This window comes from Stigmatopora nigra, chromosome 10 (assembly GCF_051989575.1).
Source record: "Stigmatopora nigra isolate UIUO_SnigA chromosome 10, RoL_Snig_1.1, whole genome shotgun sequence".
NCBI classification, from domain to species: Eukaryota; Metazoa; Chordata; class Actinopteri; order Syngnathiformes; family Syngnathidae; genus Stigmatopora; species Stigmatopora nigra.
Window position 1 is genome coordinate 8,921,978 of NC_135517.1, and position 17,361 is coordinate 8,939,338.

The following is a 17,361-nucleotide window of genomic DNA, read 5'->3' on the forward strand; positions in this document are numbered from 1 at the left end:
GATAAGATCCACTTGACTCCCCACTGGGAAAGTGGGAAGTTGTGATGGGGGTGGCGATGACAGCGTAGTATTATATAACCGTCACGCAGGGTCACCAGGCTGGTTTCACCCATCAAAATGATCTCATTCTGTCATCATATGCTCTGAGTGTAAACGCCATTGGGCATGAAAATGTCTATTATACACATAAATCTACCTTCTTGCTATCCCACACCTCTCTGTGTGTGGAGTCTGTGTAAGACGTGCCTTATGGTGACCCATGGCTTTGTAGGGTTACTGCCGTTCCAAGTAGAGCAGTTGTGTAACAGCCAGTAAGAAATATCACCATGGCAACTGTTAGGAAGGCCACCGGATATGTCTAGCTTTCATCTAAGTTCTAATACACATATGCAGAGATTGTACTAGTGTGCTCTAGTAAGAAAATTCAATAAGGTAGTCATTCTACTACTACATTGAATAACTGATAAAAAAAAAAAAAACATACAATAGCTTTTAGTCACAGATCTGCCTTATATGATGGAGTCTATGCCAAACTGCCTTTTTGGATGTAGGCCATGTGACTCTTTGCACACACCATTTGGTACTGTGCCTGAAATGTTCACGGATTATTTTGTGTGTATATACTAATTGATATATTCACCTAAATGCACTGGGGATTTTTATAAATCCACTTTTATTCCCCCAGCGTGAAAATCTTTCTAATTCTATTACGTGCTATGCAATTTACGATTAATTCCGCTTGTGTTATCATGCCCACATCATCACTCTTTCATAAGCAAGCACAGATATAGAGAATGCAAAGTCACGAGCACGAGCATCTTTCCTCCGCCAACGTGGACCAACATGTGATCCTTCTGTCATAGCAATCAAAGAAATCTTCCATTGTCTGGTATGCGCTGTTTAGTGTGCAAGCATGCAGTGGCTGCTGTTGTTCTTGGCTGTAACAACAACAGAATGTGTGTGTGTGAGGGGGGGTTCAATCAGTCAGCATGCTGTTATTAAATTATTGGTTCGATACAACAAGAAAGACCTACAGAAAGAGCATAATAACTTCATGCAGTTGCACTTGTAGCTTTTTCTTTCAAGTGTCAGCCAAATATTATTATGATTTCCAAATATATATTTAACAAAGAGAACTGTGAACTTTTATGCAACTCTTTAATCTACCAACTGCTATTTCATTTAGAATCTGCATCTTGTCATGTTTAATTAGAAAAAAATATTTTGCTACTGTTTACTTCAAGAGCATTGATATTAACTCAGTTTGATAAATGGGGCACACTATTGTGCAACACATTGAAATCACATTTTGAAAAACAGAATGCAATCAGAGAGAGGAAAATATACCCAGAATTGTTGAAAAAAAATTATGATTAATACCAAAAGAAATAGGCAAAATGAAAATTGAGGCCTAACATCACCAAATGTTAATATTGCAGTCAAAATCTGATGTTTGAATGTTTTTTTTATGCCACATAAAACATCTTAAGATGTATTTTGAAATTTACCTTGAAATGAGAGCAAAGGATATCAGAGAAGTCGCGTCATAATTAGAGGTCAGCGTTATATAAGAGGGTATCAGTGACGCCATAGGCAAAGCGTCTGCATGCACAGCCTCGGGCTTCTGTTGTACCCATATACGTGCGGCTCCATTTGCCCCCGTCTAACTCATTTACACTGACATCCTAATTACTCTAATGAACAATCTGAGGCTTGGATTAACCCCCGGACGGCCTCTCTGCTCCAGTTTAGCCTGAAGGTCAAATGACGAAAGGCTGGCATGTGAAGCCGGTCGGTCGCTGAGCGCTACTGTTGCTCTTGTTCCACTGCCATGGTTCAATTGGATTAGTTGAGGATGAATATGGTGGCCATGGGTCTAGCAGGAAATAGAGATAAAGACTTTGAATACATGCAAACATTGTGTAGAGTTAGTCTGACAGTTTACTTTATTTATGTACCCTATTCTCTCCTTTTTGTCAGTGTGGATGATTGCATGAAACATGTTGGTGGTGTTTTAAGTGGTTCTTTCCAGAATTGGAGGATTGAGACCTCGTTTTTGAAGAATATTTTCAACCATTGTTTCCTCTTGCTTTTATTTATATTATATTGGAAACTAAATGTATTTCTGGGTGAAGTGGTGCAGATTTTCTGATGAGAGTAGGATGTTTCTTCTTTTTTCCCCCCGCTCTATATTTCTGGAATTATTTATATGCATTTCTCCTAAAATATTTGTATACATGAGTCTGAGAGGTCATGTTAATCAAAATGTGATAAAATATCTGTGAATTATAAAATAAAATCACCATGGGCCATGAATGGCTTAGTTTCACTGTCTCCGTTGGGAAGATCACATTTTGCATTGAGACAATCTAAAAATAAGTGACAGGAAGAGGAAAGAAAACATCAATTAGCTGAATAACTGCATGTTAAGATGGCTGCCTAGGCTCACTTCAGGTCATACATGCGTCACCCCGTAATCTGCACATGTGTCGAGTTACGGATACTGTATGTTAAGATCGGGCCTCTCGGTTTGCGCTTTTCAGAGTGTCGTCGGAACATTTGGTTTGGTAATTTACGATGCATTATATAACATATTTACTGTTTGTATGGTAGACCTTCGACTTAACACCATTAGATTTACTGCATACTGTTGCTAAATGACACCGGAAAACTCCAACATTGCATCACAGGAAAAGGACAGAAGCAATCCATATATATCTTCTGCAGTATAGAATGTTTATTAATAATGTTAACTTGAACGGAAAAGTATTAAGTTCGGCGTTACGGAAAGTCCAAAATGTTATTCTTTTGTTACAGGCAGGGATAATAATTATTTTAATTATTGTGCAAAAGAGATCCTTATAAAGATAACGTCATTTTTACTCAGGAGGACCTTTGTGTTTCACATGCAATTATAATCAATGACTAATATAAATATACTAACAGGTAAATTGGCTAGCAAAATAAAAGCATCTTTTCTTAGGCTTCCTTAAAAAGTCAATAAAGTCAATTTATGATGCTAGTGTTAAGTCATGAACATAGCATAATTTCAGTCTAAAGTGACTCTTGTCAAATTGCACGTGTTAACATGTTTCATGTAAAAACATTTTGTCTGTTTTTATTATTTAGTGTTCTTATTTTTGATATGTGCATTAGAGATTAAGATGTGCTCGTTTGTAGAGCGGATGTGGTCCTTCTCAAGGTTACATAAGATGGGGTTTTGAGTTTTTCCTTCCTGCTTGAGGGGTTGTCATTTTTTTGGGCCACAGTTAGCCATGAAATCCTTTGAGAATCTGTTTTGATTAAGAGCTAATGATAAATGAGGCTCTAGATTGAGTGGCAACTATTGAAAAGAAGCGATGTGCTGCTTGTCCTCACCTTCGTGTCAGCACATAGTTGTGGACGTTATGCAACACGAACAAATGTCTCTTTATCTGAGAACACTCGGGCGCACTCTTGGCCATTCTTCATCTGGCTCTATGCACATTATTGTTTTGGTTGGACAGACTTTGTGGTGACGGGAGAGGCGTACGGCCAAAATGTGAGAAGAAACGACACCAAATATCTACTTGATGCATGCAATCGGGGTCAATTTTCTGCTTGCCCTCACAAAGGCTGCAGATGTGCACATGCCTATTCCAGTGGACGTTTCGCCAAGTAAGGGATGTACTTGGAAAGGTCATCACTATTTCAATCCTAATGCCATAGTTGTGTGAATATTTGTGAGTTAAAGTCAAATTTATACTGCACTTTACCCCATGTACATACTTTATCTTGTTACTTTCTACTTCTGGCTTTTAATCACAGAATTTATTTCATTTTAAAATTAGAGCCATGGTAACATGTTTAATACTAAAAACGATTTGAAATGGATTTTTTTCATGGTCAAACAGTTTAAATGTATTTTTTCATGGTCAAACAGGACAGCTTTATGATTTTTCTGGAGATTGGGGAACAGTGCCACCTAGTGGAATCCTAACATGTTCGTCAGGCCAAGCTAAGAAGAGCGCCCACTAGAGGAGTTGTACTGCTCCTAAACGGCCACTGATTAGTGACGCCGCCAAATCAAAATTTTCGCATCTAGCTCTTAAACATATACACATGATATCTATGGGTCAATTTTAAGGAAGTGTTTACCCTCCTGAGTTTGTGGGAGAGCGCCCTCTACGGGACTTGTTGACAAACCCGATTTATAACTGACTAAATCTAATTAAATGCGCGTTTGTTTCTTTGAACAACCTGTTTGAAATTGTTGATACTTTTTTTTCTTTTGGCTCAGTTTTGTGGAGACGACATTGTTTTGACCACAGAGTCTTCCTCTGCTGCCCGGAGAAGTGACGTGTGTTTTAGCGGCTGCTGTGGTGACGTGTCTCTAGTACTCGCTCTTTTCTTATCGAGCTGCTGGATGGAGCCACACTGACTCCACGGAACACGACAACTGCTTGCCTTTAACTCAGCCGGAGTCGATCCTAGAGCAACATGGGAAGTACGTGTGGATTTTTATAATCTTTATGAAATATTGACCATGTCTCAGTGTGTTTTCGACGCTTTTGTTCCGCCCAGCAGCCCTAAAAGAAACAGGAGCGTTGGCTTGCTAATAGGTTAGCCTTGGTTCTGTAGGTGGCAAGTTGACCTGGCTTATTCCACAGGATATTGTGAAGTTTTTAAATGACATTTTTCGCTTAAGTTTTTAGTACATAACTGCAGCATTGATCCGGAGCATTTTAAATATCTGAGCTTTTATACTACTTTGCTTTAAAAGGAATTGTCCATGTTTGTAATTGAATGCTAGTTAGCTGCATCCTCATGACACGTAAAATTGTATTCAATGGGTTTTTTTGTTTGTTTATTTTTTTTTAAACTTTATTTTGCCCGCATGCTATCAGAAAGGGACATAATTACTACTATAAATGATTTATTTCCATGTCTGACAAGATTCTAAGATCTGTGTGATGGTCGGACATTATTACCACGTAAGCTGTTTTGGACCAATGAAGCAATGATGCTTTTAATATATTTTCGATGTGTCATTGCTGTTTTTGGGGTGTTTTATATGTTTAGCCTAGTAGTATTTTTTTCTCACAGCAAACATGGGGGGAAAAAGGTCGCATTTGAAATATTTGGTATATGTGGCAGCTGCTGGGTTAGTGATGACGTAGCATGCGAGGAAGGTCATCCCATAAAGATACAATGTTGAACTATTGACCTTTCTGTGATTGTTTCAGTATAATTTATCGTATTTAAATTAATAAAAAAAAACATTTGTTTGCAGTTAAGTTTTTGGAGGTCATCAAGCCGTTTTGTACGGTCTTACCAGAAATTCAGAAACCCGAAAGAAAGGTAAACCTTCATACATATGTTGCTGTCATCATTACTTAGAATTGCTCCCAATGGGTTTTTAATCTTTAATCTCACAGATTCAATTTAGAGAAAAAGTACTATGGACAGCCATCACACTCTTCATTTTCCTGGTGTGCTGCCAGGTGAGTTGCTTCAACTTCTTTTAACTCTAAATTAATATAATTTTGCTCTTTATGTTTACCGTAAGACTTATCAATTTGTTTCCACTCCACTAGATTCCTCTCTTTGGAATCATGTCATCAGATTCAGCAGATCCATTCTACTGGATGAGAGTCATTCTGGCTTCCAACAGAGGTACTTGCACCAGAAAAAAAATACTTTAAGATGTTCTTTTACACACAGTCTGCATAAACATGCATTAACAAGTTCGACAACAATGCCTTGGCTTTTTATCAGTTTTGTGGGGCAATGTTGTTATCAGATAGGCCAAAGGGTGTGGGTGTTTAGGATACATGCGCAGTCTATAAGCTGACTCTAGTTGTCTTCAGGTACTCTGATGGAGCTGGGTATCTCGCCCATCGTCACGTCAGGCCTCATCATGCAGCTGCTTGCTGGTGCTAAGATTATCGAGGTGGGAGACACGCCCAAAGACCGTGCTCTCTTCAACGGTGCCCAGAAATGTGGGTCTCTCTCTTAAAATACAAATATATGTAGATATTATTTAACCACAAGATAGTTTTGTTGAGTATTGTCAGATTGTACAGTTATGAATTATTGGTATGTCTTGTTGCAGTGTTTGGGATGATTATCACCATCGGGCAGGCCATCGTATATGTCATGACTGGCATGTATGGGGACCCCTCAGAAATGGGTGCTGGAATATGCTTACTCATTATCATCCAGGTAAAAATGAATGATTTGGCTTATTACAAATGATTTAACAACAAATGTTTATTGTTTGGGGAGATACTTGAAATGGGTTTCCACATAAAGACCCTACTGGGATGATACTATGTTGATAAGAATTAGTAAGGTCATGCAAAAGACATAGATTTACTAAGATTGTCTTTGTTTTCTCAGCTTTTCGTTGCTGGTCTGATTGTTCTGCTGCTTGATGAGCTGCTCCAGAAAGGCTACGGTCTGGGCTCCGGTATCTCGCTCTTCATTGCCACCAACATTTGCGAGACCATTGTCTGGAAGGCTTTCAGCCCCACCACTGTGAATACTGGCAGAGGTAGGGCTGACCTGATGTGACACACTGACCTGATGTGAAATTTGCGGACCATAACACAAATCATGGTCTCATTTCTTCAGGTACTGAGTTTGAGGGTGCCATTATTGCTCTCTTTCATCTGTTGGCCACTCGCACGGACAAGGTCCGTGCCCTGCGAGAGGCGTTCTACAGGCAAAACCTCCCCAACCTCATGAACCTCATCGCCACGGTGTTTGTTTTCGCAGTAGTCATATACTTCCAGGTGAGCACAGATAGATAAAGCTTTCTACAGTTTTTTGCGGGGGGCGTCTTACAACTGTGAGAATCTTAGAAAATGCTAAACGGGTAGCTGAGTTGCTTAAAATAATCATTTCTTGTGTATTTTTGTTGACCATTTACTGTCATTAACTGTAACAGGGCTTCAGGGTGGACCTGCCCATCAAGTCGGCCCGCTATCGCGGTCAATACAACACGTACCCCATCAAACTGTTCTATACCTCCAACATCCCCATCATTCTGCAGTCCGCCTTGGTTTCCAATCTCTACGTCATCTCACAAATGCTGTCGACACGTTTCAGTGGAAACTTCTTGGTTAACCTACTAGGAACGTGGTCTGTAAGTTGGGGGAAAAAAACAACCTGAACGATTATAAGTCAAATGTAATGACACCATGTCTAAAGCAATATCTTCTTTTTTCATATAGGACACATCGACTGGCGGGCCAGCTCGAGCCTACCCAGTAGGCGGTCTATGCTACTACTTGTCTCCCCCAGAATCCTTTGGTTCTGTTCTGGATGACCCAGTTCACGCTGTCATCTACATTGTCTTCATGCTCGGCTCATGTGCCTTCTTCTCCAAGACCTGGATTGAAGTTTCGGGATCATCTGCTAAAGATGTATGATTTGTGTGTATATGAGAGACTTGACGTCTTAGGACTTGGTTTCAACTTCTTCTCCTTTCGGGGGGATTTATGGCAGGTGGCTAAGCAACTGAAAGAGCAGCAGATGGTGATGAGAGGACACAGAGAGACTTCCATGGTGCATGAGCTGAACAGGTACTGATGAGACTTTTTTTACATCCTTGTCTGCCTATATTCAAATAGGGGTGGCTGAACATGGTTGTATTTGACTTTTGTCCTGTTTGCAGGTACATCCCGACAGCTGCTGCCTTTGGTGGCCTTTGTATAGGAGGCCTGTCTGTGATGGCTGACTTCCTTGGAGCCATTGGTTCTGGCACAGGAATCCTTTTGGCCGTGACCATCATATACCAGTACTTTGAGATCTTTGTAAAAGAGCAGAGTGAAGTAGGAAGCATGGGGGCTTTACTTTTCTAGAAAAGGCCAAGTCAATAATTCACAGCATATACAGCCTCCGACCGTGTCACTCTTGCGTTCCGTCATTTTCTTTTCTTTTTCTTTTTTTTGTTGATATGGCAATTTGCACAATCAGATCATTTTGCATTGGAGATCTCTGTCATTGTCAAGAGAGCTATACGTATTGTTTTCTCCTTGCTTTGAAGTTAGTATTGTCTCCAGCCATTTCTTTCACTCTTAATCATCCAAGGTGGGCTGCCGGATTGTCACTTGTTTCCTCAGTCGAAGAATCCCTCAACACACATAGGTGTGCGGTGCAGTCCTTTGCCTCGCTTAGGGTGTTTTTCACTATGGAAAAAAAAAAGTGAATTTCAAACATTAAGGCATGTACAAGAAATCCATGTCGGGATGTGAAGAGTATGAACAAAGTGTACTTTTTGTTATCTTGGCAGATTGTCTACACACCTTTATGTGTATATTCTCAGTGATGGACTGTTCATATTTTCACTGATCTTAAGTAGGACACGTGTTTGTCCTATATCTATGATTGGTAAAGATGGTCTGCACTGTCTAACTCATATTTCCCAGACTGAATTGCTGCACAAAACTGCCCGGGTGGACAGTAAGAGGGTGGGTTTGATATGAACGCAAATGGGGGTTCATTTTGGTTTTTACTCTTATGTAACAGACATAATTGTGTTATTAAAAAAATGTTTTTCCAACAATTGGCAATTGTCTTTAATGAAGCTTTTTATGAATAGAACCTCATCCTCCTACTGTAAAAAATGAAGGTATATTCATGGCCGAAGTTAGTGTGAAAAAAATGACTTGTTTTAAATATAAAAAATCTGCATTTTCAGCAAAGACTTGCCCTTTGCTGTTACTATTTTAATTTTAAAAACTGGTTGTGCGTGCAAGTGATCACTAGAGGTCGCCCTCGAGCTGATGGAAATCGTCTGAACGAAATGATCTATATTTGATATTTTGATCAAATATTAAATATATAAACAAATGAGCACTGTGATAAGGTCACGTAAATAAATAAGTAAAGCTTATTAACTTGTTACAATTTAATAAGCTTTATACTTGATTAAATTTCTGCAATCACCTGCACCCAAAAACAATAATTAAACTCATTTAAAGAGCAATTTAAACAGAATGAGGGAAGAAAAAACTAAATGAGCTGTAATATACACGGAAAGGGGGAAAGGAATATTATGTAGTAATACACATGCAGCGCAAGATGACCCTTGACGTCATTTACCCGCGACGCCTTGTCGAGAGGTCATGTAACAGTTGAGCTCAGACATTCAGCTCCAATTATCAGATGAAATCCTATCCGTTGTGGAGTCTTTTCTCCCTGGTTGGATATCTTTCACCTCGACGGGCGAGGACAGACGGACATAAAGAGTGGCAGACATGTCTTACTGCAGGGAAGAAGGTAAAAGTGTGGACATTTCATTCATTTGATCGCGTATCCATGCAATGTCACCGGATTGCCATGCTAAGCTAAGTTTTTACCATAACCTGACTGGCTTCACCCTCTCAGTACTGATCTCCTGTAATGTTTTCATTTGAGCTTTGGAAATCCTGTCATGCCGACTTCTCATCATACTCATCTGCATTTTTCGCGGAAAAACAATGACTAGTGGTTTGATTGTATTATACCATGTGTTTCCAGGTAAGGATCGCATTATATTTGTGACCAAGGAGGACCATGAGGCCCCTAGCAATGCCGAGCTGATTGCAGACGATCCGCATGATCCATATGAAGAGCAAGGTCGGGTACTCAATATTAATACCAGATACTTCCTCTATATATTTCTTATTTTATTTCTTTAAAAAAAACATGCAGTTACTTATTTGTTGTTTCATGTGTTCCATTTGTGTGGAGACTGGAGTCCAAGTACACAGTTTAATATTTGACATGTTTTTGCTCTATTTGTTCACATTCCATAGTCCTATATGGTCAAGTTTGGGAAGCGTATTCCAGACTAAAGATACCTAATTGCTTTTTTCTATTTCTGATCCTGTCCTGTCTCTGGAAGTTGACCAATAAGAGCAAAAGAAACGTTGCCAATCCACCTAAACCATCTTAAAATGCATCCGTTTCTTTTTCTTGTTCTGTAGGCCTCATATTGGCCAATGGCGACATCAACTGGAACTGCCCGTGCCTCGGCGGCATGGCCAGTGGACCGTGTGGCTCCCAGTTCAAGGAAGCATTCTCGTGCTTTCACTACAGTAAGGAGGATGTGAAGGGGTCCGAATGCATCGACCACTTCCGTAACATGCAAGAGTGCATGCAGAAGTACCCCGAGCTCTATCCTCAGGAGGAAGATAAGGAAAACTCTGATCCGCCACAGGCCGACTCTGCTTCTGAGTCACCCGAGGAGGAGCCTGCTTTGTTGCCCCAAACAGACGCTGTTCCAGTAAACTCGCCGACAGACAGCCAGGCTGCCAGCTAAGATTCCGCCGGGTCTTTCATCTCTGAAAAGGACTGTAGTGCGGCATTGTGGTGCATAGGTTTACGCTCTCTCGTCAGTAAAACAAATAGAAAAGACCTGTACTGTTGTGGCCTTTATCTGCAGCACCAGAAAGAGGACTAAATACATTTGAGGTATTATGTTGGTTATGCGCGGCCATTCCTGGAATGTCCCGTAGGTCCAATCAAAAATATAATGAACGTCTTTATTCCTAAATGTTCCTTATTTGTTTGACAGAAATTAATACTGTTCTTTTGTTGCCACCATGTGCATTAAATCAAAAACCATGGTAACCACGAGACCACTACTGTACTGCCTTGCATCCCATTTTCAACACTGTTTCATTGTTTTTGTCTGCCACGCTGGTGTGTTCTGACTGATTTTTCAGCAGAATTGTTTTGAAATTAACACAGCTTTAACGAAACCACTTTTGTTATTCGTGCTTGTTGGTGTTGGACTTGAACATTCAAAACTGTTTAGTATATGCTAGATTTGTAGCTGCCATGTTGCAATGATTTTTGTTTAAATTGGTAGTCTATATACTCACTGGCCACTTTATAAAGCATACCTGCCCACTTTCTCAGAGTCATTATAATTAAAATATTTTTTATCAGCCAATCACAAAGCAGAAAGTTGATGCATTTTAGCATGTAGACATACATGGTCAATGCTGCAGTGTTTCTTAGCATTGGCATGGGAAGAAGGGCAATTTAAGGTCACTAAGGTTTAAATTGAATACCTTAGATTTTCTACCAATGGCTTTTGGTTTCTTCATTAAGGGCCAGTTTAAAGTTAAAGCTGAAAAGTTAGCAACATTTTAAAAATCTATTAATTTTAATGTGTGCCCTGTACTGCAACGGAAATATATATCAAGACCAAACCATTTGTCCTGGTGATTTAACTTGTCTCAAATTGCAGTCTCTCCTAAAATTGAGTTTTTGGTCTGGTATGGAGCACGTCTGCATTATGGACAGCCACTTCTTAAGCCTTCTGTAATGAGTAGACCCAATTTGGGAGTCCAGGGGATCACTGCACTCTGCATTGTGACCAGCAAGCGTCCCGTGGTGATTTCTTCTGGACCTGCGAGTAAGTAATCCATACCTGTGCACAAATCACAATGTGTTCTAGTATATATTGTTTTCTTTGATGAGAAAAATGCCCTGCACATATTTGCCTGGGTTTAGGATGGGGCAGGTGCATCCACGGCTGGTCCAAGACAGTGGAAAGATGCTGACTGTTCCCGAGTACAGTTCTACCAGACCTGCTCGTAGGACCTTGCGAACTTTGACCAGCACTTCTGCATGACTGCCTTTGTCATGAGCGGACATGACGCTTGCCTTTATAACTGTGAGTTTTGACACCAATACTTTAAGTGAACTGTGTGCTTGTATATCATGAGTCAACAACAACAAAAACGAAAAGGAATACATGCAGGATTATTTCTTACCATAATCATGTTTAACCTTGCAGAGATCAGACACACTTCTTAGCTTTCTCTCCTTACAGATGCACTTTCCTGTGCCAACAAGCACAACATTGTAACCTTTTGATCAATTACTCTCATGTATTCACATATGTTAGGGGTGGGACTTTAACACATGAATTCAGATTCATTACAAATGACTTCAAAAATTAATTTGCATTCCAAAAAAAAAAACAGAACTTTTAAAACTTGTACTTTTAAGACCATATCATATTATACATTTTGTGTGCGGACTGAAGCTGTTCACAGCTTTAAAGTAAATCCCAAAAATAAACGAGTATTGGAACAAACCTGTGGTGTGTAACGCAGAGACGGCCTGTTCTTTCTGCCACTGAGCTTCTTCATCCACAGAGAACTGAGAATCCAAAACAGGGATTTTTCCACCAATGGGTATGTCGAACAACTGATTCTTCACATCGCTGCAAGAACCCGATTGGGAGTCAACATCACTTTGAATGTGATTTTCATGCCCTTGTGTTATTCCCTGTAAATAGCTGCTCACCTTTCTAGACATTGCCCACTGAGAGGATTACAGCTGTTAGGGCAAGTGCAGGCTTTGCACCCCTCAGCTCCAAAGCCCCAATAACCAGGCATACAATGAGTGCAACTAGTGCCCCCAACTCCATTTTTACACCTACATTGCCCAGTCCGTGGGTGACACCAGGTTTCATCATCTCCAGGATGTGGAGACAATGAGCCTTGGGTATCACACTTGCATCCTGAAGGGGGAAAAAACATTTTGGGCTATGTTGCCATCAGAAAGGTGCGTAACACAGTTCAGTTTGACACACGCTTACGCTGACAAGTGTGGGGGGAGCTGACAGGCAGGGTCGGGTGGCGGTAGTGGCCTCGTCTGCAGCGTTGGCACCTGCGACCAAAGGTGTTGTGTCGGCAATTATCGCAAATTCCGCCGCTTTGGCCCCCGCTGGATAACCACGCTCTCTGGGAGAAGTGACAGCTGTCCGTGTGGTCATGGCACTCACACTCTAATGTAGATTGAGACATGACAGAAGTGACATTTGAAATATTATCACAGAGTCTAAAATAACATTGCAACCATCAGTAATTTTCCGATTTCTGTGTGCCACCATTTGGTCCAAGATGAACCCATTGGTTGCCATTGACGGTGTTAGACGTCCAATCCATTTTGACTGGAAATGCTGTTAGTCAATGATCGCTGCCAGCCCTCTCAGTCAAAAGAATGGGACATATATCATGATCAATGGAAAGCAATACGTTAAAATAGGTAACTGAAGAATGCTGAAATGTAAAGGGGAATATAATATAAATATGAATGAACATTTAATTCTTTTGTATAGCGCGAGAACACCGGTGTGCAAACTGCTCTTCAAGGACCAGTGAGGGTGCAGGTTTTTATTACAACCAATCCAGCACAAAACAGTTTAACTAATGATGTTTCTGCAGAAAACAACAAGCACCTGACTGCAATTCACTGATTGCACTTGCAGGACACAAGCTTGGTGAAAAAAAATGGCCCCTTGATGGGTTGGAATGAAAAATGAGAAAACCTATGTGGAGTAGTTTGACCACATACCACAGTGGTGGTTCTCTATTAGTTTGGTGACTTACTCTGGCATGGGTTTGCATCACCACTACTGCCATTGGCCGGCCTCCAAGGACGATCGTTGTAGAGCGCTGCACACTTCTCACAGTGGAAGCCTGCTGTGTGGTGAGTACACACACACTGACCAGACACCTGCAAGCCACATTTGCAACTTTTCAGAATACCCTGATCCCACACATGTGAGCTGTAGGTCATCTACACAACCAGATACTGAAATCTCACCATATTACCACCCCGTTGCGTCTCTCGCGCCAGACAAAGCTCGGCATGTCCGTGGCACAGGCAAGTGCCTTGTGCCAATAAATTGTAAACGGCATAAGAAGCAGATGTAGCCTCTCTTTTATCTTTGGAAGCCGCTTGAAGGCCAGGACACGTCTGAGCCTTTAGCAATCTGACACGCAGGTTAGTGAGGGTCAGGCGGGCAAGAGCCTCCGGACTGTAGGGGTCCAGCTGTTTTGAATTGCTGGGGTCAAGTATCCGTAATATCACCTTGGAAGAGACAGTGCGTGCACAAGTGGGAATCTAACCTCCGACGTGGCCAATGACTAGATCGTGACATCTCTTACCTCTCCGCCGCTGCATGGTGCTGCGCTGCTGTAACGGGATGTACACAAAGAGCCAGGCTGATTAAAATCATCGGGTAAACCAAACTCCATGCTACAGTTGTGTGCAAAGACCTTTAGAACCTCCCAGGACTTCCCAAAGTCTGTGGATCGCTCAACGGCCATGGCGGCGGGCCGTGGCGACCGGAACAACAAAACCACGTGGGACAGACAGAAGTGTGTTTTCAGGTCCAGACGGATCTGGTCCTGCGTCCCATGCACCGTGGGCTTTGCGCTCGATTCCCACCAGGTGTTTGGATGCAAGAAAGGATCGTCGTTCATGTGACCAAGTGGGTGGTGACAAGTGCTTTGCTCGAGAGAGGTGTTCCCGCAACTCCCCGAAAGGGTGACGAGGGTCCTGCCAGTAGCCAGGTTCCGAATGGGGGGGCTGCAGGCATGATTTGCACATCTGGAAACTGAAGCAGAAATACAGTCCGTGTGTGGTTTTGCAATGCTTTATGATTAATACAGCAGAAAGGACACGCCTAAGATACAATAGCTGTTACTGTAACGCTTAAACAATTCTTCTTCGGTCATGTTAAACATGATCCCTGCCTTTCTTTACATAGTATCTCGAGTTACCTTTAACAGCACCAGTGACTATTCCTATGCCAAATGTTGTAGCATGATGTCATCTGTAACTCAATAAGCTTTCTTTGAGAAAGTATTGTCAGAATAATAATAAAAATGACTTTATTTGATTATAATTCATGCTTTTTCTATGGACTTTACTTTTTTTCAGAGATTCTGACGTTTAGAATTAGATAGATGGCAAGCTTTGCACAATTTTAAGAAAAATCACTTTCTTCATCATGAATTCAGGAGTAAAATCAACTGATTACTGAAGTGCATGCCCAACTCTCCTGCTCACAGTGTTTTTCGCCCCAAATAATGTTCTATTTGTGCTATTTCAGTCAGGGGGCTATTTGAAACATCGTGTGAACGTTTATTTATCCATATATAGAACCCGTCAGGAATGTGGCATGCATGAGCTCATTGCCAGATATTTTCAACTGAAACAGTTAAATTGAGACATATCTTCTCCCATGTACGTCATATGTAGTAGTTCAGACTTCAGAATAAATAACTTAACTAAAAAATGTAATAAAAAAATTAATCTACATCAGAGACACTAGATATCCTTACAATCAAATGTACTATTTTGTTCAAGGGAATTGGCTATAAAATGCATTTTTTTAGCCAATCAGGACTAGAATATGCTGATGTCATCAAGGGACAGCAAGTTGACTTTATGAGGATGAATTTGTAATTTGTTAAACAGTTCCAATAATAGACACATAAAGACTGGAGTCTTCCTACTCATTATTGCTCTAAATGTAGATGTTCCTAAAAGTCCCCCAAAACACACACACACACACACACACACACACACACACACAAACAGTACAAAGCAGCTCACCTGCTTCACTCCCCGGAAAAATCCAAAACACCCAAACGAGCGCCAGCAGCAACAGCAGCATTTGATGTTCTCCTTTCCCAAACATTCTAAATTGTCCTAGAAAGGGCTACCAGCATCATGATGAATAGACAATAACATCACAACATGGAAGTAGTCCAACGCCTGTTTGTAATCTTTCAGAACCAGAATAATAACTGAGAATCGAAATAAAAATCCTGATGTTCCACATGAGAATTAAGCCCGAAATAGTTCCACGTTGTCCACATGAAGTCATGAATTCTTCTGCAGGGAAAAGAAACAACGAGAATGTAGTATTTTAGAGGCAGGCAGACAACAGTTATCTCCTCTGGTCAGCTTCCAAGCAGCACTGGAGTGGGGTGTGCACTCTATTTATCCATGCAACCCACCCACCAGAAAGTTTCCCCACACATGCGCGCACAATGGCAAGAAAAAAGATGTCGACGTCTTTTTATGCTCTTCTACATTACTGCTAGCCATGCATGCCTCTGTGACTGGTTATTTTCCCCCCAAACTTGTTTTCTGTATCTGCTTTTCTTGTTTTTGATCCAAACCAACACTAAATTCTGTTCTTTTTCTAAGACAAACAATTGGAAACCTGATACGAGGTTAAAAATAGCCCCAAATCATCTTGACAAATTGATGGGGGAAAAAAATACAAATGTTATGGGCCATTATTGGTCTTTTAAAAAATAAATTATGTTAAACACATCAAGATGCCGAGCAACAGGCAGGCATATTTGACCCCCTTTACAAAATAAACAGCATGCCTTTTCATTTTCAATGGCTAAACCACAACTACGGGGATCCAAGAAAGTAGGATTGGGCCTCATACATGACTTTGATCATATTTGACTTGTGAGCCCAGAATTAATAAAATAACACATTTTTGGAGGGTTAAGTAGTACGGTTTACCATAAAAAAATGTTTTGCTCCAAGCCACTGTGGATACTGACTTCCCAGAATTAGTAGTAAATAAATCTCAATGTACTATTTGTGATTGAACTAATCCCAATTGAAATTACGGCTGCCATAAACTGTTATCTTTGGTGTAAATAATCATAACTCATTTAAATTGCATTCTTGGGAGGGTTGCAGGTGGTCCTCGAGCCTATTCCAGCCAACTATTGACACCTTGAATTAGTGGCCAGCCAATCACAGGGCACAAGGAGACGGACAACCAATAATACCGAAGAGTTCTCAACCAGGCTACTCAATATATTTTTGGGATGTGGGAGGAAACTGGAGTACCTGCAGAAAACCCACGCAAGCCCAAGGAGAACATGCAAACTCCACACAGTAAGTATACCCTAAATTGCTTCTAGCCTTATTACATGGCATCTAGAGACTACCAACCACACACATGCACTCATATTTCCAGATAATTCAATCTGTTCAATCAGCCTACTATGTATTGGGATATGGGAGAAAAAGCAGAGAAGCAGAGGAAGCTTATTTTTGGAAAACGCCTTAACCCTTTAACTACCATTCCACCAAAGGGTAGTACCACCCTCACCGACTTTGTTCCGCCTATTGTGCCACAACCCAAAAGTCTCTTTACGTTTAAAGATATAACACATGCTTTCCTGACGTTCCATTATGCGCAATGCTGATTGAGGTTTGAGGTAAAAGGTTCGCAGCAAAGGGGAGGAAACGTGGGCCATAAAACACTTGAAAAAGTGGTAGTGCCACGTGTGATTCATCTGCAGGTGGTCTCTCATTTTAGCAACCACAATGCAAAAAATACTCACATTAAATCTTTAATTGGCTCATTAAGTGTAATTTTGTGTGATGTAGGAATTGCAGCTATGCCTCAAAACAATGAAGTCATAAAACAGGGATGACTTACACAGCACATGTGCTCAATATTATCTTTTTTTTTTTGAAAGACTAAGACTGTCTCAATGTTGAGGAACTATCTCCATCACATAGCACCCGACTGAG

General features: G+C 40.8%; 3 protein-coding genes across 3 annotated transcripts; 2 read left to right on the forward strand and 1 right to left on the reverse strand.

Moving 5' to 3' along the window:
* The first annotated feature begins 4,174 nt into the window (after window positions 1-4,174).
* Window positions 4,175-8,551, forward strand: LOC144203378 (protein transport protein Sec61 subunit alpha-like 1). Its single transcript, XM_077726776.1, has 12 exons — window positions 4,175-4,486; window positions 5,273-5,340; window positions 5,418-5,483; window positions 5,577-5,655; window positions 5,850-5,981; window positions 6,095-6,204; window positions 6,382-6,535; window positions 6,616-6,776; window positions 6,932-7,129; window positions 7,218-7,409; window positions 7,492-7,568; window positions 7,661-8,551. The coding sequence occupies exons 1-12, from the start codon at window positions 4,480-4,482 to the stop codon at window positions 7,845-7,847; spliced, it is 1,431 nt and encodes a 476-aa protein (XP_077582902.1). The 5' UTR covers window positions 4,175-4,479; the 3' UTR covers window positions 7,848-8,551.
* Window positions 8,552-9,068: 517 nt separating this feature from the next.
* chchd4a (coiled-coil-helix-coiled-coil-helix domain containing 4a) lies at window positions 9,069-10,608 on the forward strand. Its single transcript, XM_077727163.1, has 3 exons — window positions 9,069-9,267; window positions 9,508-9,606; window positions 9,957-10,608. Exons 1-3 carry the CDS (start codon window positions 9,246-9,248, stop codon window positions 10,289-10,291), a joined length of 456 nt encoding a protein of 151 aa, XP_077583289.1. The 5' UTR covers window positions 9,069-9,245; the 3' UTR covers window positions 10,292-10,608.
* A 574-nt stretch (window positions 10,609-11,182) lies between these two features.
* On the reverse strand, window positions 11,183-15,747 carry LOC144203625 (netrin-4). Its single transcript, XM_077727161.1, has 10 exons — window positions 15,400-15,747; window positions 13,944-14,395; window positions 13,600-13,866; window positions 13,383-13,509; window positions 12,590-12,778; window positions 12,295-12,511; window positions 12,084-12,211; window positions 11,757-11,825; window positions 11,484-11,654; window positions 11,183-11,410 (listed from the first exon to the last, which is right to left on the reverse strand). Exons 1-10 carry the CDS (start codon window positions 15,482-15,484, stop codon window positions 11,274-11,276), a joined length of 1,842 nt encoding a protein of 613 aa, XP_077583287.1. The 5' UTR covers window positions 15,485-15,747; the 3' UTR covers window positions 11,183-11,273.
* Window positions 15,748-17,361: the final 1,614 nt, after the last annotated feature.